Genomic DNA, 26,436 nt, shown 5'->3' on the forward strand with positions numbered 1-26,436 from the left:
AATAAACTCAAAAGAGTAAGAGTTTCTGAAAACTAAAGAAAGAACAAACACTAAAAGAAGGTTTTAAGACCTTCAATGTTCCTGGCAACAAAGAATAATAGGATTAACTCGTTTCAAAGAAGTTAAAATCCGAATTGTAACTTGTAACTTCAATTGTTTTAAAATTATGTTTCTAGTAATATGATACCGTTTTGTCCACAGTTCCATTCCGTGACGGACAAGCGGTCTCAGAACAACGAATTCGGAGAAAATAGTGTAACCATAGTTACAGAAAAGAAAATAGAAGATGATGCATCATCCAGCGGAGAGAATGTTGAAATTGAAGGTATGGACGCCAAACTCTTGCCTTTCAGAACGAATACCATAGTTAAAGAAGTCGATTAAAATAGTTTTGTAAAAGCCCACACATTGAAGAGCATGTACAAGCGCGCATTTTTCTAAAAGTAGTTTTAATTTGATCTGATTGTTATTAATTTTACACATACTTCCAACTCTTTAAATTTTTTCTTGATTTCATTTCGAATCCATATCAACCGAGACACTGTTTTATAATAATTTAATCTTAGTTCACAAATAAATATAATTATAGGAATGACCTTGAATGTTGCAAAAATAAACAAACCGAACACTCGCGATGGTCACGGTCAGAGGTAAACGTGATAAAATATGCAATAAATAATTAAACTCCCCTCTTCCTGTATTACTTGTGGTATTTTTACACACGTACAATTTTTTTAAAGAATTTGAGACGATCGATTGACCCAGATCCTACTTGAAATTAACTGATACTGTGATCATAAGAACACGCGTTAGGTTAGTAAATGCCTACTGATCTTAGTCTTGAAGACAGCCACGTCACAACTGAACGGAGAACTAAACTTTTTCTAATCCTTACCAATGTTGTATGAAGAGATAGTAATCGAATCTTTTACGCATGCTGGTATTCAAGAATCTGGCCAAAATAAATCATGGCATAGTCTTTGTATCGGTTACGGTATCGAACTTGGATGCATGTCGTTATGTATTGCAACAGATTCCTATGCTAAGGTTACATTATCACGCACACGATCGGTACACAACTAAAACATACTGTAAAAAACAGAGACCTCGACCGTATTAGCACGTTCAATGCCAATGAAATATTAACAATGAACCTGAGAATAAATTTACAATATTGTTTTGATAAATCATAACTTTCCTTAATCTACCCACTTATGGCGTTTTAGTCAGTAGAAGACAAATTAATTAAAAAACTGACATTGGTCGTGATGTCATTACCCATTTATCTACGGGGATCGGAGCACGTAATATTTTTTTTTTTTTCAAAATATTAGCACTGCTATCTGCATTCCTTCATCATCATCGTCTGCCCTCTGCTGGTCATAAGACCATTGCCTTCATTTGCTTCTTGCTAATATCTGACTTTACTTATTTTCGCGGTACATTATGTTCTTATTTTGTATTTATTCATGTAAAGAAACTAATCGATTCCTATCCTATTCATTTTATTACCTTATTCATAAAGTATGTTAAGAATTTAATAACTAGTTGCTTCTGTTTATTTAAGTTTACTGCGAAGTATCTGATTCTTGGCTTTTGATATCTTTACCTTGTAATCTTTGTTGACTTTATAATTCATCTTTGTTTCAATATTACGGTGAAGTCATTTTGATTTACCTTTAAAATTACTCATCAGGTATTTTATCATCACTTGAAATTTATCAACGGTGAGATAATTACGAAAAATGTTAAATTAAATTAACAAATCGTCATTTAAGAAATATTTAGTGGAAACGTCACGCTTGATTTTGTTTTTCCTTTTTCAGTCATACCAAGGAAAATTACGTCATGAAGATCGTCACCGAGTGACGTCATCAAGTTACTTATAAGTACAGTTAATATTGGATGATGCGTAAATTAAATGACTGTTTTTTAAGAGGCGTGTTCGCTATTGTTCTCCGAGTAGCGTACTTAGCTACCTTGATGCTAGGTTACTGCAAGGACAGAGTAGTGAGACAGAACAGTACTCCTATGAACGCATAGCAATAGAAGGGGGGCTCCTCTAGGCAATTAAACATTCCAATAGCTATCGATATCGCCGATAGTAAAATCAAATATGTTTGAAACAATGCTTAGTAGAATTTTGTCACAAAGTGTGGGTTCAAAAAATAGCAGTACTGCTAGTCTACTGCTCTACCTAGCATAACGTTACATAGGTTAAGTTTCAACCTATTTTTCGATAAGTTCGTGCACGCGTTCACGTGTAAGAAATTTGTTAAAGCGTATTGTTCAAACATCCTTGAGTTAATTACCGCTAATATCCAAATATAAAAAGCGCTCAAAGTATCCATTGTTTTTATTTTTGTTAATCTTTTTTTCTTTGTGTTAAACACGTGAGATAATTCTTAAATATTTTTTTTTAAATACGGTTATTTAAACTATCGCGTTACTACTAAATAGCGTCACTGGTTACTATTCAAGATTACTAGCAGTCCAAATAGTAACAGTTCCACTCACACTGATGAAGGGCCCCCGATGGGCTCAAAACTAGTCAGTGTCGACACCGGTCGAATGCGTGAGTGTTTAGCTGTTTATTACTTTAAAATCTGGTTACTTTAAAATTCAAAATATTAAACTTAGGCTTGAAATTTAATTTTTAATTTGAAATTTTTAATTTATTTCTAAAACATTTTCATTCATATTATTAATTATTAGGACAGAGTCGTTTGTATCAGTCGTAAATAACTTCTATCTATGGGTTGGTTCACCTTTTGTTAGCTAATTTTAACAGCCGTGGGAGATCGTTAAAAATAATGAAATCACGTTTCCGCGGTTATCCACACTTGAGATATTTTAATTGCGCGATAGATGTCGCACGCGGCGGCGGCGCGTGCGCACGTGACCCACTTGAAGTAACATGTGTTTTAACTGGTTAAATTTATTTTACAATATGCCATGTGAATTGTTGACATCTGCATACTTGACTAATTTTTTTTTTTATTAATTCTGTAGTATTAAAAATGTTTATTTGTATTTAAATCATATGGCTTTTATCAGGAGACGTCGAGTTTTTATCCCGTTAGATGTCGCATAGTCGCTAATGTATATAAAAAATGTCTAAATCCGTATTGTTTTACAATGTAAGTAAATGTGTAAAATCCATAATTAATAATCGAGTTCAGTTAAAAAAAAATTGGACGTTCTGTTTTAAAAATTTCAATTAAAATTATAAAAGCATAATCCAATTAAGTAATTCTCCACAGTGCCGTTTGAAAAAACAGTAATGTTCCGTTACTTTTAAATAGTCAATTGCTTCACACGTTTTAAAAACGAAAAAGTAGAAGTAACAAAGGCTTCTACCGAATAACTGTTAATTAAAAAATTTGGTATTCGTTCAACATCCAATATTCATCGGTCACGACATTTAAAAATTCAGTGTCAAGATCGATACTGGGCAATTCTGTGCGGTTGCTATTTCTCTACTTCGATGTACATCCTTATTTTTAATACTTTTAGTAAAAAACAGTTTAAAATCATACATCTGCCAGCTTTACCAAACACAAGTCTATATTGACATTGACGTTAAATTCCGGACTAATCAATCTGTCATTTTTTCATTACATACTGTTTGAAAAATAGAAGTTTTTAGAATCTAGTACATGCTTTTGTATACTCTTGGCACGCATAATTTATTATTATAGTGTAATATAGTGAATTTATTATTAGTATAGATACCAGCATTAATACTTATTTTATCTGTAGTTAGACAACGAAGATTATTCAAAATGGTAATCTAGATATTTGCACAGAATAAGTTTACAACGTAATTTTTAAAAGAGTTAAGAGCATTTAATATTACTTCCTTTATGGAGTAACCATGACACGCCAACTTTAGTCGGAAAGGGTAAAGAGACCTAATTACCGTGAAACAAAACCTTCAGACATTATTGGCTCACCTCGAGGTCAGCTCCATAAAACGAGGCGAACGGTCAAGGATCAGGGTGGTTTGTCTATCAGAACACGCAGATAACATTAGTCGTACTTAAATCATTAATTATTCAGAGTACAGTCATGATCATAAAACAAAACAGTTTACTCGATCATCGTCGAAATATGAATAGAAAAGATCCTTCGTACAGATGGCAACCTAAATCGTCCAAACCAATATTATATGACTGTGTCGCGAGATTCGCGTTGCGGGCGCTCCTTACATACAACGATGAATCTTCGACGCGAGTTGCCTATAACTGTATAGATTTGCTCCGCCATCTTAAAATCGCAGCGACTTTTCTCACGACGCGACGATCTTTATAAGAAAGTTGCGACCGGCTGGCTATCTTTAGCGATGACAGATAGAAATGTCGGCGAGACGCGTTGTGTACCATCTCGCCGGGTTTCGAAGATTTACGTTGCCCTGTGTACGAAGGGCCTAAGAAATTATGGGCACTTGTATTTTACATTTCATAAATTATGTTTATTTCGAAATTATATTTAAAATGCAATAAAATAAAGTGGATAAGAACAATAAGGTTACGAACTGAATTTTCATTGACACAAAAAAAAACACGTTATTCAAATTTGAGAATTCAAAATGACTTTAAAAACATTATCATTACAAAAAAATCTTCAAGGTGTTTATATTTTACTGTTTCTTTTGAATTCCTATGATATGAAAGTAATTAAATATTAATACATCTTAAAAGTCTAATGCAGAAGGCAACGGGATACCACTGCATTATTGATACCCTAGTCATCAGTTTATCATGAAAATATAGAGAACAGATCGCCAACCTTCGCTAGTCGGAGAGGCACTTCAATAAGAAATATTAATCGAAATTCATTTGCAATCAGTCTTTAAAATTTTAAGCAGATTGTATGCTATTTTTCAGAATTATTCCTCCATCAAGAAACATCTTCTTTAACATGTTACTGAATATTATTAATTTAACAGCCAACTTGTAGGCACACAAGTAAAATATGTCATTGAAGCATCAAATTTTAGCAGAAGACCATCCGTCTTCTGTAAACATTCTATAATATGAAGTCTTCGGCTTACATGACAGAGCCTTTAACACTCAGAGTTCAGAAGCAGTTAGTGTAGATTTATATAATAACTCTCCTAAATGATTAGCTAATAAATATTAATGTGGAAGTGACTTTACCAGTTCTTCATGCAAGTCAATTACCTCGATACTGCTGCAAATGACGTCACTATATGTACGTCAAACGATCCCGCAGACACTACGAGCATTGACCCCTTAATAACTGGACCCTTCTTTGTTGCGAGTACAGAACTTTACAGCAACTTCTTGTATGTTATGAAGATACGGCGATTTAATAAAATAAAACATTTAATTCTCCGTTCAGTTCATGCTCAGTCAACGCTCATTTAGATCGTTCATTGTATTATGTTTGTAAGGCATTAATTTGCTAAACCACAATCTGATTTTAGGACTTGTTTATGTGTTGATTCCAGTGGTTTTTATACAATGATGACGCACTTACTCAGATGTGTCAGCTTTACCTAAAAAATAAACACGACCATCAAAATAATAAGTAAGTAATAAATAAGATTTTCAAATGTAATGAAATAAAAATTATATAAACTATGTATTTTCTGCCTAATTAAATGTGATATAAAATTGATGAGAAAATTAAATAAAAATTTATTAGGCAATCTAATCCGGTACAATCCGAGTCGCAGGCGCATTGCACAGCAAACTAAACCGGTTTCAACAGTGGCGGTCTCTAGCCTCAAAACCTTTCTCTTTCGTCTGACTGACACAGTTAGTAAGACTTGTGCAATTCATTGCAAATGACATTTTTGCCTTATTTTCAATAATCAGTTTTTACAATTCACATTTATGTGGCAACCCTGAACGGAATTGTAAACACACGTTGATAAAATGAATAAAATTTGGGTTTTTTTAATTTTGATTTGAAATGCACAGACCTTGTCTTTAACGAGTTTGAAGTTTCGTATTTCTGCTATAATCAATATGTTATTAATGAATTAATTATGTGAATAAAATTTAATAATATATTTTACGGAGTTAAATATATTTTAAATAAGACTTGAAATAAAAATTAAAAATTAGCGGTTTAAGAATTTATATTTAAATATTCAGTGACGTCACGTGACGTGTTACCGCTAACACGCATGAAATGTTGATGTACTAAAGAAAAAATAAAATAAAATGTCTTCCAATGTGATTAAGTGTAAAATGTGTAATATAGTGATAAATGAGGTGTTGGCGTACATACAGAATAAAATTGACGTAATGGACGAAGAAAGCCTTGTGAGATTATGCACTACGTCTTTTTCCGTTGAAGAAATTGAATCTGCCAAGTGCTTGCTTTTCGAAGCAGTATCGACAACTAAGCGCAACGTCACTAGAAGAAAAGCTGGGAAGCAACAACGAGATCTATATGATGTGATCACATTATTTAAAGAAACTGACCCCGAACAGGTGCCTACATTTGTGGCGAAAGAATTACACCGCTTGCCGCCTATTACGTTCGACCATGTAGACGCGAGTCGGCTGTTAAAGGACATACTTATTATCCAAAACGAAATCAAAAACATAAAACATAATTTCGTCACGGAATCACAATTCGGAGAACTTAGAAATGAAATTAATAATTTAAAGAAAATAACGAACGAAAACATCTTTGACAAGCACGTAAACCGAAAACGGGGGGTACGTCGGATCATCGATAGCTGCGGACTGGATAGTGGGCCAATCGGCCTACTGCATACAGATGTAAATACGACACCTATTAGCACTGCAAATAAAGACAGCACAAACATTAAAAACATCTTAGAATCTTATCTCCTTCTTGTCTAGAAGGTACGCATGATGCTATTTCAGCTTGCGCGCAACCAATAGCATGCGCGTGCGACAATGATGAGATAACAAGCGCAATAAGAACATGTGAAAAGAAGACAAAAGATGTGCAGCATTCGAAATCAACCATTAGCGTGTGGCCCAAGTCAAAAACGATGGCGGAAGTTTTAAAAAGTGATGAAGGAGAGTGGGAAAAAAAGGATACTATGGACCAGGATTGGGTGACGGTGCAGAAAAGAAGGTCGAAAAATAAATTTATTGGTCGTAAAGGGAAGGCGCAAATACAGCCTGAATCTAATTTTAAGGTTGCGAACATACATATACCTTTATTTATCAACAAAGTGGATAAGGCGACAACGGAAAAAGATATCAGTGACTACATATTGCAAAAAACAGATATCTCTGTGTCTGTCAAGAAAATTAACATGGTCCGACAGAAACGCTACGACGCAAAATTAACCTTAAAATTAACCTTATTCAGAGCGTATTGCCAGTCGTTTTATACATGCAGCTTGTGGTTCAATTTTACCCAACGCGCGTACAACGCCCTACGCGTACAATATAACAACGCCTTCAGGGCACTGTTGGGGCTGCCGCGCCACTGCAGTGCGTCGGGGATGTTTGCAGAGGCGCGGGTTGATGGTTTCGCCGCGATTCGGCGCAAGCACATTGCCTCCCTGATGGAGCGGGTGCGCGGCAGCCGTAACACTATCCTGGAGGTGTTTGCGAGTCGCGTGGATAGCCCATTGTGGAAGCACTGGGTTAATGCCCATGTGCTGATATAAAATATATTGTATGTATAAGTTATTGTTTTAGATATAAGTTATTACTAACATAGTTTTTAAGTAAAACACTGTACTAACAATTAATGGATGTTTATCTGAAATAAATAAATTATTATTATTATTATTATTATTATTAATATCATGACAATCTACTTATGTACAAATAACATTCCGAAAAGAATAAAAGGAGAGAGAAAGCGAGAGAGCAATAACGTCTTTTTTGCTTCAGTAACCAGTTGTATCAATCTTTGTATGAAATAAGTATAATACAATAGTATAAACTTCCGTAACTAGAAACATCTCTACATAATATTCTAAGCATTGATGTGATCATTTTAATATTGAAGCAAACATCTACCGGATTCATTTAACATTTTGTGAGTCATAAAATCATTGATATACTTCTAATATTTATTATGCTAGTTTCACACGAGTTCAAATGAGGTAGAGTAGGAGAACAGTGCAGTACTTAAAATGTTGTTATAAATTAACAGTAATTAAATCTGTTAGATTATGACTTTCGATAAATTTTATCTCTTCAAATGAAGTTTGTATTTGTATTTAATACATTTGTATTAAGTATTACATTAAAAGGTTCTGGTTACGATATCGTTTTTCAGAATTAAAGGGTACGAGGTCAAAGGAATCTGTATCGATAATAATATAGTGGTGTGATTCAAAATCAAATATAAAAAAAATATAAAAATAAGTTATATTCATTTCAAAAATTAATCAATTTAGCGTGGATTTCCACCGACATATCTTTACAAAAATTATTGTCCTTTAATCGTCTGTGAAAATACTGTGATAACAATTTGATTTTGCACAACGGCAGTTGTTATGTATTAAAATTTAAAGAAAGTAGTCTATGTATTCTTCCAGACTATGTTCTACATTTGTGCCAAATTTCATTGAGATCCGTAGAACTGTTCCGAAGATACCTTCTAACAAACATCCATCCATCCAAATATTCGCATTTATAATATTAGTAAGAGTAAGATTGTAATTCAGCCTTGTGCATTTATTATTACGTGATCTTCTGTTATTGTATCCGTTGCCACGGGAAAAAAACCCGTTCGCGAGTTGTTTCAAAATTTCAATACGCAAATGTCAAGCTTAAATATTTTTTAATATCTTATTCATTACTGGCTGGATCGCTGCATTTTTAAAAATAAAAATAAAAAAAAAATTGGGGCAAAAACCTTATTTTACCTTGCCAAAGTAAAACCCTTACCCTGTCAAAGTATTATCAACATCTAAACAGTGGTTCAGAAAGTAGGATTGGCAGCAAGCAGGCTGTCGGCCGTAAAAAATTAAGCCAAAACTTTAAGGTTTATAAAACCTTGTGTGCCGACCCCACGTAAGTCAGATAAAGTCAAGGAGATACAATAGTTCAGGAACAGATGAGGAAAAAATAAACAAACATATTTTGTCACTTCGGAGATTACTAAAAATAAAAGGAACAGACAGACAGAAAGACAATTTTTTTTATCGTTAGTAGTAAAACAGACATCATGTGTACGAAATATGATTTTTTCGATATTACATATCTACAGACACTCCGATTTTATTATTTGTATATACATTATGGGTGTGGGTAAAACTTGTAGTGTAAACTTAATGCGAAACAAAACATTTGCTTTTTCCAACAACACACATGTTTACAATACGAAAGAATAACATAAGAATTTCACGTGGGAATTGGCATATGTTTCTTAAGGCGATTCGTTTGATAGCTTTTTTCTTTTATACACAATTGATAATGGTATTTATTGATTGTTATAAGTTACTTTAATGAAATGGATTAGCCATTTAACAAAATATATTGATATTTACACACTTTTTTTTTATTCTTTTCGATCTTTCATCGCATTCAAAAGGTTGAACAACGTATCAAAGGTGCTCAGCTATTAAGGAAATCATTGTTACTGATTGCCACTTGTTTTCCTTGTCTTCCAATGTATTCGTTATCGTCCTTCATATGCTACTCAAGCGCTCTTATTCCTTATGGTTAGATTCCTAATAAGGTGCACTCGACATGATCTAATTGTCAAAGCACTTCAACATCGGCTTTGCAACGGTCATGCTTCATTTGTTTATTATAATATACGAGTAGAATATGAAATTATGATGTAGTCATGCATGATATTGGTTTCTGCGGCGTTGGTTACTGAAATCTAGTAGATCCTAAGTCCTAAAGTACTACAATCTAATAGTTACTAAGTAACTAATTAACTTTTAAGTGATGCATTAATGTCTAAGTAAAGTGTAGAAATGAAAAGTTTATGCTTTTCTTCGTATTATATATATATATATATATAAATATATATATATATATATAATATATTATATATATATATATATATATATATATATATATATATAATATATATATATATTATATCAATTTACCGTAGGCTTCTGGGAACAATGTTTTTTTTATTTTGGTTTCAGAAACCCACGGTTAGAGTTACGAAATACAAACATTATCTAATTGAACATAAATTTAAAACTACGATCTCCTAAGAATTATCAAATTTTAAGACTTCAAATTTAAAATTTCTATAGTCTTGTCGTTTCAAATACTTCAGTTTTGGTCCAGTTGTATAAAGTAACTATTAATTGTGCGTCTAAACATTTAACAGTTTATTTTCTATTTACAGATAAACCTCTACCGATAGTCGACCCTACGATAGACTCGTCGGAGGAGGGTCACGCCGCGCAGTGCGCCTGCCCCAACTGTGACGAGGTTCTCTCCAGGTTCTCAGAATGCAGCATATGTCTAGAGCCTTTACAGGTTAGTATCACATATTATTGAAGAGTCAAAAAACAAAAGAACCTCGACTTAACTGTCAATACTTGGGAGTAGAAAAACGAATCAAACGAGACAACTAACACTACAAAATCTTAAGCATCTATAGAAGGGTAAAACGGAACGTACGTACGTACTAACGTATACTCTTATATCTGTACCAAATAGTATTTTCAATTTTCTAATCAGACAATGATCACAATGGTGTTATAAACACCAGGACAACATCATCAATATCTGAAGTTATTAAAAATTCCTTACTTTATTGTATGTGTTAATTAATTATAGACATAAAAATACTTTTCGAATCAACTTCAAATTAACAACTAGGGTACAAAGTTGTATCGACCTTGGTGCCACATGCTTGAATAATAATTGGCTTGCGTGTCTTCACTATGACATTTATATCTATGGGGACAGTCGCTATATGTCGTGTCGCATTGTCATATAGCGTGTATCAACATATGTTTTTGTCGTAAAACTGTCTTGTATAATTATATTTATTAAACATATAATTTTATCAAAAGCCCATTTAAAGTGGCGATATGTTTAAGATGTTTGACAGAATATCTGAGAAACATTTACGTCAGTAAGTCAATGCACAATGAACAAAGATTTAATTCCATTACGAAATTGTATAACATAAAATTGAATAAAGAATGAGTAGCATCGTTAATGAAAAGCTATTGTATATAAATACTATGGGTGCAAATAATCATTTTGAAGAAAATTAAAGTACTCGTAATCAACAATTGTTCAATGCAGATATTGCATGATCAAAAATGCTATGTGAATTCTTAAGCCTTTGAGTTATCTGAAGTTATCTAATAAGTATTCTAATATAGACGTGAAGTTATTACTAATAACTTCACGTCTATATTAGAATTATTAAAAATACCCGATTACAATCCGGGGGAAAACCCGAACCGAATCGAATAGCACCTCATTAGTTAAAATCAAGAGCGACAAACATAAAACCTTCTTCCATGCGTCATAAAATCTGAATGCTTTTATAATATACTAGCTTTTATCCGCGACTCCGTCCGCGCGGACTAAAAAAATGCACACAAAATAAAAAAGTTCCTATGTACGTCTCCTAGTTCTAAGCTACCTCCCCATCAATTTTCAGCTAAATCAGTTCGACCGATCTTGAGTTATAAATAGTGTAACTAACACGAATTTCTTTTATATATATATATAGAAGATGTTAAACATTTCTAGTCTTAAGGCACGTGAAATATCTTAGAGCAGGTGTTTGTTAAGTTGAGGTACTGAGTGAAATAAACCTCGTATCTTACGGTACTTGTATGTTGAAGGTAGAGCTTATGGCGCCGTAACCGCTCACCTAAGGCAAACATATTAAACTTTACAAGTATCCTACCAAAACATAAAGTTCACAGTTACATAAAAATTAATATACATGCATTTATAAACGTAAAAAACAAATAAACTTTAATTTATTGTGTATTCAAAACATGTTTTTGTTGTCAACAACTTAGGTGTCCTTTAAATGTAGTAAGAAAGGCATAAGATGTTTTAACCTTGTATACTACGAGTATATTCTTTTTGTTTAGTTTATTGTAATCGGTGTAAACAGTTTTAGCCCCCATACGCACGGGCGCTTTTTTATCGCGCATTATCAAAGGGTTTAATAAAACAAATCCATTTCCATGTATGTTCATACGGCAGCGCTTTTAAAACGCGACGGATTTTTTAACGCGCAATGTTTCATTTTGAGCACTTGGAGAATAAAACAATGGTGATTTTAAAGCATTTTTCGCTCGAGAGCTGCCAACGCCGTGTTTTAACGCGGCGTTAAAAATCGCCTGTACGAATGAGAGCTTACAAAAACTATGCTGGCTTTTAGTGACATTGGACTTTACAATGCAATGTCATCTAGTTTTGTTTCATATTTTGTTAGCTCCTTTTTTATTTTTTTATGATATCCATTATGTTATTTTTCACTGTCAAAGAAAACATATTGGGTTTAAATTAGTTATGTAATATTTATAATTTCATTATGTACATAGGGTTTTAATAGCTAAATGAGATATTTAACCAAAGTTTACTATTTTACGTAAATTTTAATATTTTACGTAAAGCTTTAACCGTCAATATGTTTCGGCGGTGAAATTTTAAGGTAACACAATACAATGTTATAATATTCAACGTAACGAGGCCGCACCTTAACCCGAACGATGCAACTTTAAACAAAGTTCACAAACTACACGAAACCGTAACATCGTTCAACTTTAACAATATTAGTCAGTGAAATTCTTAGAGACTAAGGAACATAAATGTAAAATGATTACATAACGAGCATAGCTATAGACTTACTTAGACAACTCTAGTAAAATTACGAACTCTTCAAGCAAATGAAAATGGAACAATGAAGCCAGACAACTATACTATAAAGATAACATTAGATTAAATATTAAAACATTCTTTTATACTCATAAAATTATTACAATGTTATAAAAAACTAGCTGTCGCCCGCGACTCCGTCCGCGCGCAGTTAAAAAAAATGTAAAATAGATGTTGGCCGAATCGGTCAAGCCGTTTCGGAGGAGTACGGTGACGAAAACTGTGACACGAGAATTTTATATATTAGATTTAAAATTCCCAAGTTTTTATTAAGTTGACTAAGGTTCTAAAAATCTATTGACATAAAATATAATCGGCTAATATGCTATTAATTATAAACAAATAATGCAAGTACAAATTTAAACGTGACTATTGATAATGGCCGATAACTTGAAGGAAAATATACCTAAGTACCTCATTACATGTGATAATAAATGAGTCGCGTTCTATTGTTATTGTTATAGAGATTATTGTTATTGTTTTAATCTTATCGAGTATTCTAGATTACGTTTATGAAAATCTATGCCATCCTAATTACATGACTAACAAAGAGGGTTCAGTTTTTTATATGTGATCTTGTATGTATGTAAAATCCATTGTAACGGGCTAGAGCAACTGAACCGATTTTTGTAGGGTATATTAAATCGGCACAAAACACACGTGGACGTTAGAGATGGAATTCTAAAAAAATCACTAAGCGGATAAGTTCAAATCTAACTCGCAATATCTTTTTTAATCATTGCTAAATCTTTCGTTTTCGAGTATATACTAAAATAAGAAAGTAATATATATAACATTACAGTTAATTTAGTTTCAATTATTTGATTCGTTTTTCGATTAATAGGAGTCAATGATTAATAACACTTTCGACTTTCCTTACACACGTAGAATCGCTTTAGACTTGTGTAAAATTCCATAGTTTCGTAAGTATGGTTCTCTGTCTCTCTTGTCCGTAGTTGGTCAGCGTTGGGATTACATTTGAAGCTCTTAATCTTCTACCGCCTTGTATCCATAGTCTTAATTAACTACTCCGATTAATAATACTACTTGTAGTATTCGTCCATTATATTTGGCTCGCCTACGTACCACCACGTGCTACCGGTACAACCGACTGAGCCCGACTGAGCCAGACCGCCTCCCTACCTCGGTAGGTAATACCTTTAGTACAGGTGTACCGGCTTGTACTTGTGACGTATACGCTCGAGACAAACGACACTCTGTTTACATACACTACATCCCTTCCTTATTTTAATTTATTTGGTCTTTGTATGTATACTTGTATTTGATCGTAATTAAATCACTAGGCGTGTAGGTATAGCTGTAATCTTTATATATTCTGTAACATTGTTATTTGATATCATAAATTTCTCTACACTTTTACATATAAACTAATTTTGTTAATTTGATTAACTTTGATTCAATAATCAGTTATAAATTCACTTCACAAATGTTTTCACAGCAACCACATACATGTTTATTTTAATCTGATACCATATTGTAATTATCTTCCTTATTTAAATTATTTCTTTCTTCTCATTGTCATTTAGAACTCGCGAGTGTCCCTCAATTCTTTTTAAATTAACTACATTTCGCCTTGATCACACTCAACGGAACTAATCCCGTAAAATCATTTGATTGGTTTATTATATTATTACTAGTAATGCAACGGGAGCGTCTTAGCGGAACCCGAAACGGAAACAGATGTCAAAAGCAAACTTCAGCAGAAACGGACATGAAAACGGATGCAGAAACAGAAGTGTAAATAATATGAAAAACATGTTTACAAAGGCTAGCGTAGTTGACCATGGCCCTATCACCCACAACATGGGAGAGGCTACCAGCCTCTCGGCAGGGACGCATAGTGAGCTGATGATAATAATGATGATGACATATTACATGGTTATCAGTTATTCAAAAGTACATTTAATAACTCGTAAGTATGAAATAGTCACATTTTTCCAGTTGTCAAATTTAATATGGACAATAACTAGACCGTTTACTCCAGCAAGAGAAACCGATTGCTTCAAACAGCAGCAAAATAATACGCGCTTAAATTCACGAAAAAGTACATAAACAAACAAATGCCGTAAGGCCGTGCACGGACTGGGCGGCTCGAACCGCGCATGTGTAACTCTCAGTCATCGTAAACTTACGTTTGTATCTCCGTTGTAAAAGTAGCGGAAACAAAGGCAGAGATCCGTTACATCACTAATTATTACTTGTCACTTTACACTGAGTATGTAATTTTCTTTTGCAATTATGTATGTCTCAGTGAGAACTTATATGTGAAAACTTATATATTAGCCTAGCTGTGTCCGCGGGAAATACCATCTCGGGTAGAATTTTTGGTTAATTATTTTACTTAACCGACGTGCTATGATTTGACGTATGAATGTAGAAGACATAGAAAGAGGTGTGCCAGGACCGCGCCAAATGTAGGTCCTGGGTCTCAGCCTACCCCTCTGGGTTACGGGTCGTGAATTATGTTGTTCCTGTGGTATTTTAATTAAACTTATAAAAACTTATTCCAAAAATATTAAACTTACAAAATATTCACAAACACATCTTCCCATAACATAACATAACCTTATAACATAACCTTGAGGCTAAAACTTTTACAAACTTCAAATGTCGATATTTATTTATATCAAATCTGCAGCCTCAAAATAAGTTTCCACATTCTAACTGTAAAAATGACGATACTTCCATACAAATTTCTACCCAACTTTCAACACCTTACAACCCCTTTTTCGCGATAAAATGTGACCTATGTCCTTCCTCAGGCTCTAGACTATTTGTATACCAAATTCGTACATTTTAATCGGTTCAGTAGTTTTGGCGTGAAAACGATACAGACAGACAGACGGACAGAGTTACGTTTTCATTTATAATGTCAAGTAAGTAAGGATTGTATGCAAGTAACTACTCTTTTCTAAGCTTTCTTTTGTTAATTCATATATCTCATTTCACAATTTGGAACGAGGTCGCTAATTATTGGTCACGTTATTGTCTTTTGAAGAGTAATTCTGCAAGCGGTTTGCCAGTTACACTATGTGGTGTATTTTTGTACATGGTTAAGTATTACGTGTAAAGTGGAAATTTTCCTTCTTTGTATCAGCTAAAATAATTCACAACGATGAGTACGAAATCTCCATTCTAAAGAGGTCCCATTAAATCGATGGCTATGTCGACCTAAGGTTCATTCATTTAGATGTGCTTAATAAAACTCCGCAATAGCATATATCTTCCCTTTATAGTTTTCTCTCTCTCTCTTCTCTCTTTATGTAAATAAATACGTTCATTATCAAGAGAATTTAGTTTAGACTATATTTGCCCTTGAAACTGTATCATTCTGTCTAATAGTTTAGGAGATATCGAAGGAATAAAATTACGCGGAAACGAATAAATGCTACATCGCGTTACAATGAAAAGAAACAATTTTGCTTTCTGGCCTTAGGTAGGTCAAACTACCTACATTAAAATGATGTATGGAGCAATTATAAATCCTTAAATTTGCTAAATGAAAGTCTACCGTGGCATATATCTATCATCTATGGATGTCTCACAATAGCCATGTTATTGTGAAAACGTCTATTAAAATGTACACGAAAAACAGCGTTGTAAGCTTACGGCGCTATTATACCACATTTGATATGAATTCTTATCGAAATAAATATGTTTTAAGACTAGAGTATTAAATGCAGATTACATTAGCTTTTCAAACAATGTAATTCCGATCAATAGTTTGGAAGATATCAAATGATTAAAAACTACGTGCATCCGGAAATTCTACTGTGGCGCGCGGCTGCACAGAATTAAAGGAATGTATTACTTCGTTAATTTTCAATTAGTATACAGATCTTGATAACTATTTCTTTGTTTAAAAGATAACCCCTGAATTGAAGTAAGTCCCTTTCTTTATGTCCTACTTCCGTCCTCATACGTATTAAGGAAATTATTGTTGCCAAACTTCAAATTCCCTAAAAATCGAGAAATAATTTATATATTTTTTTTTTTTTTTTTTTAATGAAAGTCGACTTCATAAAAACAGTGTCAAACATAATGCACTAAAAAGTAACAAAACAATGTCATGAAACTCTCAAAAGTAAGAAAGCTCTCTTCTTTCTTGTAACATGTCTATATTGTATAATTATCTTGGAGTCAGTTTCGGCCTAAGTAGGGACATAAACGGAACTAGGTCTAAACATCTCAAATATAAAATGTCACTTATTAACTCATTCAGCATTATTATAATTATAAAGTAATTCTTGTAATTCCAAGCCACCAAAATGTAATAAACTGGCTATTTCCTACCCAATGTCGTCAATACCCGTTGCATTCATATATATAAATAGTATTCGCTTCCAGCTTACTCTGACGGATGTAGTTTCTCTTTCGTATTCAAACTTTTCCAACGTAAGTTGGGCCAAATTAGCGTGGTATCTAAAATTTAAGTTTTCTTCTACGAAATACTATCAATGATCAACTATGCTGCTTCCATGTTATACATGACCACATCGATTTAACGATCAGCTACGCTGCTTTCGTGTTATACACGACCTCATCGATTTAACGATCAGCTATGCTGCTTTCGTGTTATACACGACCTCATCGATTTAACGATCAGCTATGCTGCTTTCGTGTTATACACGACCTCATCGATTTAACGATCAGCTATGCTGCTTTCGTGTTATACACGACCTCATCGATTTAACGATCAGCTATGCTGCATTCGTGTTATACACGACCTCATCGATTTAACGATCAGCTATGCTGCTTCCGTGTTACACACGACCTCATCGATTTAACGATCAGCTATGCTGCTTTCTTGTCATTTATTTACTTAACCTTATCGATTTAACGATCAGCTTTGCTGCTTTCATGTTATATATCTACATAACCTTATCGACTTAACAATCAGCTATGCTGCTTTCTTTTCATTTATCTACTTAACTTTATCGATTTAACGATTAGCTATGCTGCTTTCTTGTCATTTATCAACTTAACCTTATCGATTTAACGATCAGCTATGCTGCTTTCTTGTAATTTATCTACTTAACCTTATCGATTTAACGATCAGCTATTCTGCTTCCATGTCATATATCTTAATATATGTGAATCTCGTGTCAAAATGTTTGTCCTCAATGGACTCCTAAACCACTTAACCGATTATAATAAATTCGCACACCATGTACAGTTCGATCCAACTTGAGAGATAGGATAGTTTAAATCTCGAATTATAGTCGCAATTTTAATTTATTGCTAATTATTTGTCTGTTATTATTTGACAGTCACAATTATCTATTAACTCCAAATGATTCTAACAGATGTCGATACCTTTCGACTGGGTTGAGTAAGTAATCAATAGATGGCGCTGCTATGGTAAATCTACGAACGTGTCATATAAGCTTATTAACTGCGCGCGGACGGAGTTGCGGGCGACAGCTAGTATATATATATACATGAATTCATCGATTTAACGATCAGCCATGCTGCTTCCATGTCATATCCATGACATAATCAATTTAATGATCAACTTTGTGCTGCTTTGTAATCAGGTGCAAGTGCTGATTAAGTGGAAATCTACGATTAAGTGCAACTTTACACTTTAGTGTACCTAGTTTGTTACACATAACTTAAGTTTGAAAGAGATTAACATATAGAAACTTATTATTTAATTCATACTACAGTCCATCAATACACTGTTAGTCACGCAAAGGTCGAAGACAGTCTTAGAATGTAGTTGTAAATTATTAAAAATTCATTTGATTATTGTTTTAGGTCGTTCGTGCAATTATAAAATATGTGTATGTCTAATTAATTTCTAGGGTAGTAAATAAATATTTATTTTATCATCATAATTGTTTAATATTTTCTTAAACATCATTCGTCTCTTGCTAATCCGAGTAAGTGTCTCACTAAATCTGTCTGTCATGTAAATCTGTCACTTGCACGTGTCATTCATTATGACTCATAATAGTGCACTTTGTAGTAAACAACTTAAACCAAAATTAATATTGTGATAACCAATTATTGTGATCTTATTTCGATATTTGGTTTAGTTTACATTTCAACCGTTTGTAAAATATTCACAGCTAGTAACGTCTTTAAACCATATTTTACAAATAAGTATCATATGCGAACAAAGAAAATCGTTGCTCATTTTGACAATCAATAGCTTCCATTTTAAATTATTTTTAATTGGGTGCACGTAAGGCCAAATAAGATTAAGAATAATTTTGACGGTCAATTATTGAAGTTTTCTTTATTAATCATACACACTAGTCTCTTCCTTCGTTTTTTTTTTTCCAAATACAATTTATTATCGTACTCACTGTTTTATCCTCGTCGCCAATGTAGTATTCGTCCATTATATTTGGCTCGCCTACGTACCACCACGTGCTACCGGTACAACCGACTGAGCCCGACTGAGCCAGACCGCCTCCCTACCTCGGTAGGTAATACCTTTAGTACAGGTGTACCGGCTTGTACTTGTGACGTATACGCTCGAGACAAACGACACTCTGTTTACATACACTACACTACTGTTTAGTTAAGACTCTGAATCTAAATAGTCCGACAATTGTTAATGTAGTATTTTTGTCCGTAGGGGTGCGGTCCATGTGTGTGCCCGTGGTGCGGAGGTGTATGGTGCGCGCGCTGTTCGCGGCGTATGTCACGCTGTGCCTGGTGCCGCGGCAGCCTGCGTGCGCCCGCCGCACCGTGCCTCGCGCTTCAACGACTCATCAACGACCTCATGCTTCCTTGCCGGAATTACAGGTACGTTCAGCAATGAGTTTAATTAACGAGGATCAAGTAACACCAATAAGCTTCAACTTCTTCCTGCCCTTATCTCATTCTACATGGGATCGGCTCACCATGTTGTAAGTCTTAGAGATCGCTGAATTTGGCATTACAGTTATAATACGTTAATAGTTAAATATGTAAATAATGGTGGTTTTTAAGTTTATTAAAAATGTTTAAATATATTTCATTATTTATAAATATGACTTTTTAACTGACCCACACAAAAAAGAAATAATTTACAGCTTAACATTTTGTATGAGTGAGATTATTGTCAAGCATTGATTTGTTAGTTTAAAAAGCGTCTAGAAATTACCTAATTCTACACAGAAAAGTACCTTTCAAATGTCCACAAGGGTACAAAACGCTATTGTAAATATGTGCAATAGGTAATCCGCCTTAATCTGTTATTACAACATCTTGATAATACTAAAAACAAACTCTTCGTTAAGATAAAGAATTGTTTATAATAAAGACAATAAGAACCTCGGTACATTCGACCGATAAAAAATGTGAACGTACTGCAAGGCTAAGTTACTTCAACTTACTAGATTGTACTGGTTAAGCACTCAAGTAAACAAACTTAGATATACACGGGAGAATCATTTGTAATATTTATTTTAATTAATTTGCAAACTTTAACAAAATCTGTAAGCAACACGATTCCGATCCACCTCCGTGAAGTTGGCCCCCTCACTTTAATTTTTTTAACTTTTTTTTACGCAAATCGTTTGAGAATCGTTTGAGAGGGTTTGAGAGAAAAGAAATATCGTTTGAGAGTTCCTACTTTCTCCGTAAAAACAATTTCAAATTCTAGTGTGAAGTTGGCCCCCTCACTTTACTTTTTTTTATTTTTTTCAATGCGAATCGTTAGAGAGTCGTTTGAGAGACATTAAGAGAAAAGAAATATCGTTTGAGAGTTTTTACTTTTTCTGTAATAAATATTTTAATTCTGGGCATCGAAAGTTACAAATCGATTTTCCTTTTTTTCCGAATTAAATATGGCAATCATGCACTTGGACGTTTCAAATTTATTGTGTAGGTAGAGAATGGTAAGAGAGTGATTGAGAGAAAAGAGAAATCGTTTGAGAGTTAATACTTTTTCTGAAATATATATTTCAATGTCGGAATCGAAAGTAACAAATCGATTTTCCTTTTTTCCGAATTAAATATAGCAATCATGCACTTAGACGATTCAAATTTATGGTGTAGGTAGGGAATGGTAATAGAGTGATTGAGAGAAAAGAGAAATCGTTTGAGAGTTAATACTTTTTCTGAAATATATATTTCAATGTCGGAATCGAAAGTTACAAATCGATTTTTCTTTTATTACGACTTAAATATGGCAATCATGCACTAAGACGTTTCAAATTTATTGTGTAGGTAGAGAATGCTTAGAGAGTGACTGAGAGAAAAGAGAAATCGTTTGAGAGTTAATACTTTTTCTGAAAAATATATTTCAATGTCGGAATCGAAAGTTGCAAATCGATTTATTTTTATTTCGAATTAAATATGGCAATCATGCACTTAGACGATTTAAATTTATGGTGTAGACAGAGAATGGTAAGAGAGTGATTGAGAGAAAAGAGAAATCGTTTGAGAGTTAATACTTTTCCTGAAATAAATATTTCAATTTCTGAATCGAAAGTAACAAATCAATTTTCCTTTTTTCCGAATTAAATATGGCAATCATGCACTTAGACGATTCAAATTTATAGTGTAGGTAGAGAATGATTAGAGAGTGATAGAGAGAAAAGAGAAATCGTTTGAGAGTTAATACTTTTCCTGAAATAAATATTTCAATTTCTGAATCGAAAGTAACAAATCAATTTTCCTTTTTTCCGAATTAAATATGGCAATCATGCACTAAGACGTTTCAAATTTATTGTGTAGGTAGAGAATGCTTAGAGAGTGACTGAGAGAAAAGAGAAATCGTTTGAGAGTTAATACTTTTTCTGAAAAATATATTTCAATGTCAGAATGGAAAGTTACTAATCGATTTTCCTTTTTTTCCGAAATAATTATGGCAATCATGCACTTAGACGTTTCAAATTTATTGTGTAGGTAGAGAATGATTAGAGAGTGATTGAGAGAAAAGAGAAATCGTTTGAGAGTTAATACTTTTCTGAAATAAATATTTCAATTTCTGAATCGAAAGTAACAAATCAATTTTCCTTTTTTCCGAATTAAATATGGCAATCATGCACTTAGACGATTCAAATTTATTGTGTAGGTAGAGAATGCTTAGAGAGTGATTGAGAGAAAAGAGGAATCGTTTGAGAGTTAATACTTTTTCTAAAATAAATATTTCAATTTCGGAATCGAAAGTTACAAATCGATTTTCCTTTGATTTCGAATTAAATATTGTAATCATGCACTAAGACGTTTCAAAATTATGGTGTAGGTAGAGAATAGTAATAGAATGATTGAGAGAAAACAGAAATCGTTTGAGAGTTAATACTTTTCCTGAAATAAATATTTCAATTTCTGAATCGAAAGTAACAAATCGATTTTCAAAAACTTACAAATCTCAATAATTGAAATATTTATTTTAGAAAAAGTATTATCTCTCAAACGATTTCTCTTTTCCTTAAATCAGTCTATAACCATTCTCTATCTTCACAATAAATTTGAATCGTTTATCCTCATGATTCCCATATTTAATTCGAAAAAAGGAAAATCGATTTGTAGCTTTCGATTCCGACAGTGAAATATTTTTTTCAGGAAAAGTATTAACTCTCAAACGATTTCTCTTTTCTCTCAATCACTCTCTTACCATTCTCTGTCTACACCATAAATTTAAATCGTCTAAGTGCATGATTGCCATATTTAATTCGAAATAAAAATAAATCGATTTGCAACTTTCGATTCCGACATTGAAATATATATTTAACAAAAAGTATTAACTCTCAAACGATTTCTCTTTTCTCTCAATCACTCTTTAAGCATTCTCTACCTACACAATAAATTTGAAACGTCTTAGTGCATGATTGCCATATTTAATTCGAAATAAAAGGAAAATCGATTTGTAACTTTCGATTCCGACATTGAAATATTTATTTCAAAAAAAGTATTAACTCTCAAACGATTTCTGTTTTCTCTCAATCACTCTATTACCATTCTCTACCTACACCATAAATTTGAATCGTCTAAGTGCATGATTGCTATATTTAATTCGGAAAAAAGGAAAATTTATTTGTTACTTTCGATTCAGAAATTGAAATATTTATTTCAGGAAAAGTATTAACTCTCAAACGATTTCTCTTTTCTATCTATCACTCTCTAATCATTCTCTACCTACACCATAAATTTGAATCGTCTAAGTGCATGATTGCCATATTTAATTCGGAAAAAAGGAAAATTGATTTGTTACTTTCGATTCAGAAATTGAAATATTTATTTCAGGAAAAGTATTTACTCTCAAACGATTTCTCTTTTCTCTCAATCACTCTCTAATCATTCTCTACCTACACCATAAATTTGAATCGTCTAAGTGCATGATTGCCATATTTAATTCGGAAAAAAGGAAAATTGATTTGTTACTTTCGATTCAGAAATTGAAATATTTATTTCAGGAAAAGTATTAACTCTCAAACGATTTCTCTTTTCTCTCTATCACTCTCTAATCATTCTCTACCTACACCATAAATTTGAATCGTCTAAGTGCATGATTGCCATATTTAATTCGGAAAAAAGGAAAATTGATTTGTTACTTTCGATTCAGAAATTGAAATATTTATTTCAGGAAAAGTATTTACTCTCAAACGATTTCTCTTTTCTCTCAATCACTCTCTAATCATTCTCTACCTACACCATAAATTTGAATCGTCTAAGTGCATGATTGCCATATTTAATTCGGAAAAAAGGAAAATTGATTTGTTACTTTCGATTCAGAAATTGAAATATTTATTTCAGGAAAAGTATTAACTCTCAAACGATTTCTCTTTTCTCTCAATCACTCTCTTACCATTCTCTGTCTACACCATAAATTTAAATCGTCAAATTGCATGATTGCCATATTTAATTTGAAATAAAAATAAATCGATTTGTAACTTTCGATTCCGACATTGAAATATATATTTAAGAAAAAGTATTAACTCTCAAACGATTTCTCTTTTCTCTCAATCACTCTTTAAGCATTCTCTACCTACACAATAAATTTGAAACGTCTTAGTGCATGATTGCCATATTTAAGTCGTAATAAAAGAAAAATCGATTTGTAACTTTCGATTCCGACATTGAAATATATATTTCAGAAAAAGTATTAACTCTCAAACGATTTCTCTTTTCTCTCAATCACTCTATTACCATTCCCTACCTACACCATAAATTTGAATCGTCTAAGTGCATGATTGCTATATTTAATTCGGAAAAAAGGAAAATCGATTTGTTACTTTCGATTCCGACATTGAAATATTTATTTCAGGAAAAGTATTAACTCTCAAACGATTTCTCTTTTCTCTTAATCACTCTCTTACCATTCTCTACCTACACAATAAATTTGAAACGTCTTAGTGCATGATTGCCATATTTAAGTCGTAATAAAAGAAAAATCGATTTGTAACTTTCGATTCCGACATTGAAATATATATTTCAGAAAAAGTATTAACTCTCAAACGATTTCTCTTTTCTCTCAATCACTCTATTACCATTCCCTACCTACACCATAAATTTGAATCGTCTAAGTGCATGATTGCTATATTTAATTCGGAAAAAAGGAAAATCGATTTGTTACTTTCGATTCCGACATTGAAATATATATTTCAGAAAAAGTATTAACTCTCAAACGATTTCTCTTTTCTCTCAATCACTCTCTTACCATTCTCTACCTACACAATAAATTTGAAACGTGCAAGTGCATGATTGCCATATTTAATTCGGAAAAAAAGGAAAATCGATTTGTAACTTTCGATGCCCAGAATTAAAATATTTATTACAGAAAAAGTAAAAACTCTCAAACGATATTTCTTTTCTCTTAATGTCTCTCAAACGACTCTCTAACGATTCGCATTGAAAAAAATAAAAAAAAGTAAAGTGAGGGGGCCAACTTCACACTAGAATTTGAAATTGTTTTTACGGAGAAAGTAGGAACTCTCAAACAATATTTCTTTTCTCTCAAACCCTCTCAAACGATTCTCAAACGATTTGCGTAAAAAAAAGTTAAAAAAATTAAAGTGAGGGGGCCAACTTCACGGAGGTTTCCGATCCATTCACGACTAGTGTAACCTCGGCACGAAAGTGCTTGGCTCTTGACTTCTTTAAATAAAATGTACATTTGAACTGTTGCTGTTAATATTTATGTATCTATTACAGTATAGCTTACATTGTTAACTATTATTATAATTTTACAGTTGCGGTATTTGTTTGTTTACTCATCTCAGATATAAAATTGCTATAAGTGAAGACTTGTTATTGGCTTACAGTCATTCAGTTTAGAGTTATTTAGATTAATATAGCTGTAAGTTTTCCATGTTATAAATAAATAATATATTATATAACTATCGGTACATAAAATATATTTATATAAACTTGCAAAACACAATATTCAGTCGTGAATAAATAATTAAAAATAAAGCACTTTTATACAACATTTAATACTGTCTGTCAGTTTAAATTGATTTAATATACAATTATATTTTATGTATAGCTTTATCGCATTACAAAGAAATAAATAAAAATAGAGCCATTTGTATTAATATCTCTGATCTTGATAATATTTATCTCAGATTACAATAAATATTCAGTTATACTTAAGTCTTGTAAAAATTTAGGAACGTACATATTTGTGTGTATAAATATTTTTATATTTTTTGTTTTATTTTCCTCCTTTCATTTTCCTTGAAATATTTTTTATAGATTATTAGATCAGTGAGGTAAAATGTTACATCATATGTTCCCAATAGGCTATGGAAACCTACTGATTATAGCACATGTAATTTTATTCTAACATTAATTTTTGTTCTCAGGCGCGGTTGCACAGAACTCTTAACAACGAGTACAAGGGCAAAACATGAAGAGGAATGCAAATACGACTCAATGATCTGCCCCGTCACAGCGACCTGCTCCTCCATAGCATTCGAGGAGTTATCAGAACATCTGCAGTCACAACACAATATCATCGCCGTCTATTCACAGAAGATCAAGATCCTAATCGAGAACTTTCAAACGAAATTAAAGAAGACCGCTTGTTGTAGGACGAAGTACAAAATTATCCTACTCTACCAGAAGAGCGCGTTCATCATCAAAGTCTGCATCTACAACTTCCACGTCAAAGTTGAAGTGATGCGACGTAAACTAGGCTACATCGCAGATGTCAAATCGGAATCCAAAAAGAGTGAATATTGCGCTCTAATAGAATTCCAAAGTAAAGCATTGTGCACAAAATCAGCAATATTAATAGAAAACGAAGCATATAGCAAGAAAGCAGAAGTTCAATGGAATGATATTATAATGAAATCCGACACTGACGAGGCTATCACAATCCATGTTAACATAGGAAAATCAAATGCTGAAACATTCAAGAAAGTAAATCAGACGACTTGATAAGTCGATGTAACAATGAACTGAATTATGTTTAAAATATTTTACAAGAGTTAAATGTATTCCAAAATATTCCAAAAGTGATTTTAAAAGTGTTGACGTGGTCCAAAAAATTTTAAAGTTATTCTTAAAGTAAGGTTTAATAATTAAACCTACAGATAAGATACAAGATAGTTGTAAGAATGACGTGAACTGATGTAGCTAAATGTGACTGATATAGTTTTAAATGTAGTTATAATTTAAGTGATTATAAGTATTGAAATAAATGAAAACCATCTTACAG

The 26,436-nt window shown here is 32.7% G+C and overlaps 2 protein-coding genes across 2 annotated transcripts in view; one reads left to right on the forward strand and one right to left on the reverse strand.

The window, feature by feature from the left end:
• Positions 1–26,422, forward strand: part of LOC106718963 (probable E3 ubiquitin-protein ligase sinah) — a 44,336-nt gene extending 17,914 nt beyond the window's left edge. The window contains exons 2-5 of the mRNA XM_014513180.2: positions 202–325; positions 10,297–10,430; positions 19,420–19,589; positions 25,580–26,422. Coding sequence (XP_014368666.1) covers positions 202–325; positions 10,297–10,430; positions 19,420–19,589; positions 25,580–26,156 — 1,005 coding nt within the window. The 3' untranslated portion in view covers positions 26,157–26,422. The remainder of the gene's footprint in view (positions 1–201; positions 326–10,296; positions 10,431–19,419; positions 19,590–25,579) is intronic.
• The window catches only part of LOC106718962 (adenylate cyclase type 2), a 121,341-nt gene that overhangs the window by 40,839 nt on the left and 54,066 nt on the right, over positions 1–26,436 (reverse strand). The window lies entirely within an intron of this gene.

Source organism: Papilio machaon, chromosome 12 (assembly GCF_912999745.1).
Source record: "Papilio machaon chromosome 12, ilPapMach1.1, whole genome shotgun sequence".
In the NCBI taxonomy this organism is placed as follows: domain Eukaryota; kingdom Metazoa; phylum Arthropoda; class Insecta; order Lepidoptera; family Papilionidae; genus Papilio; species Papilio machaon.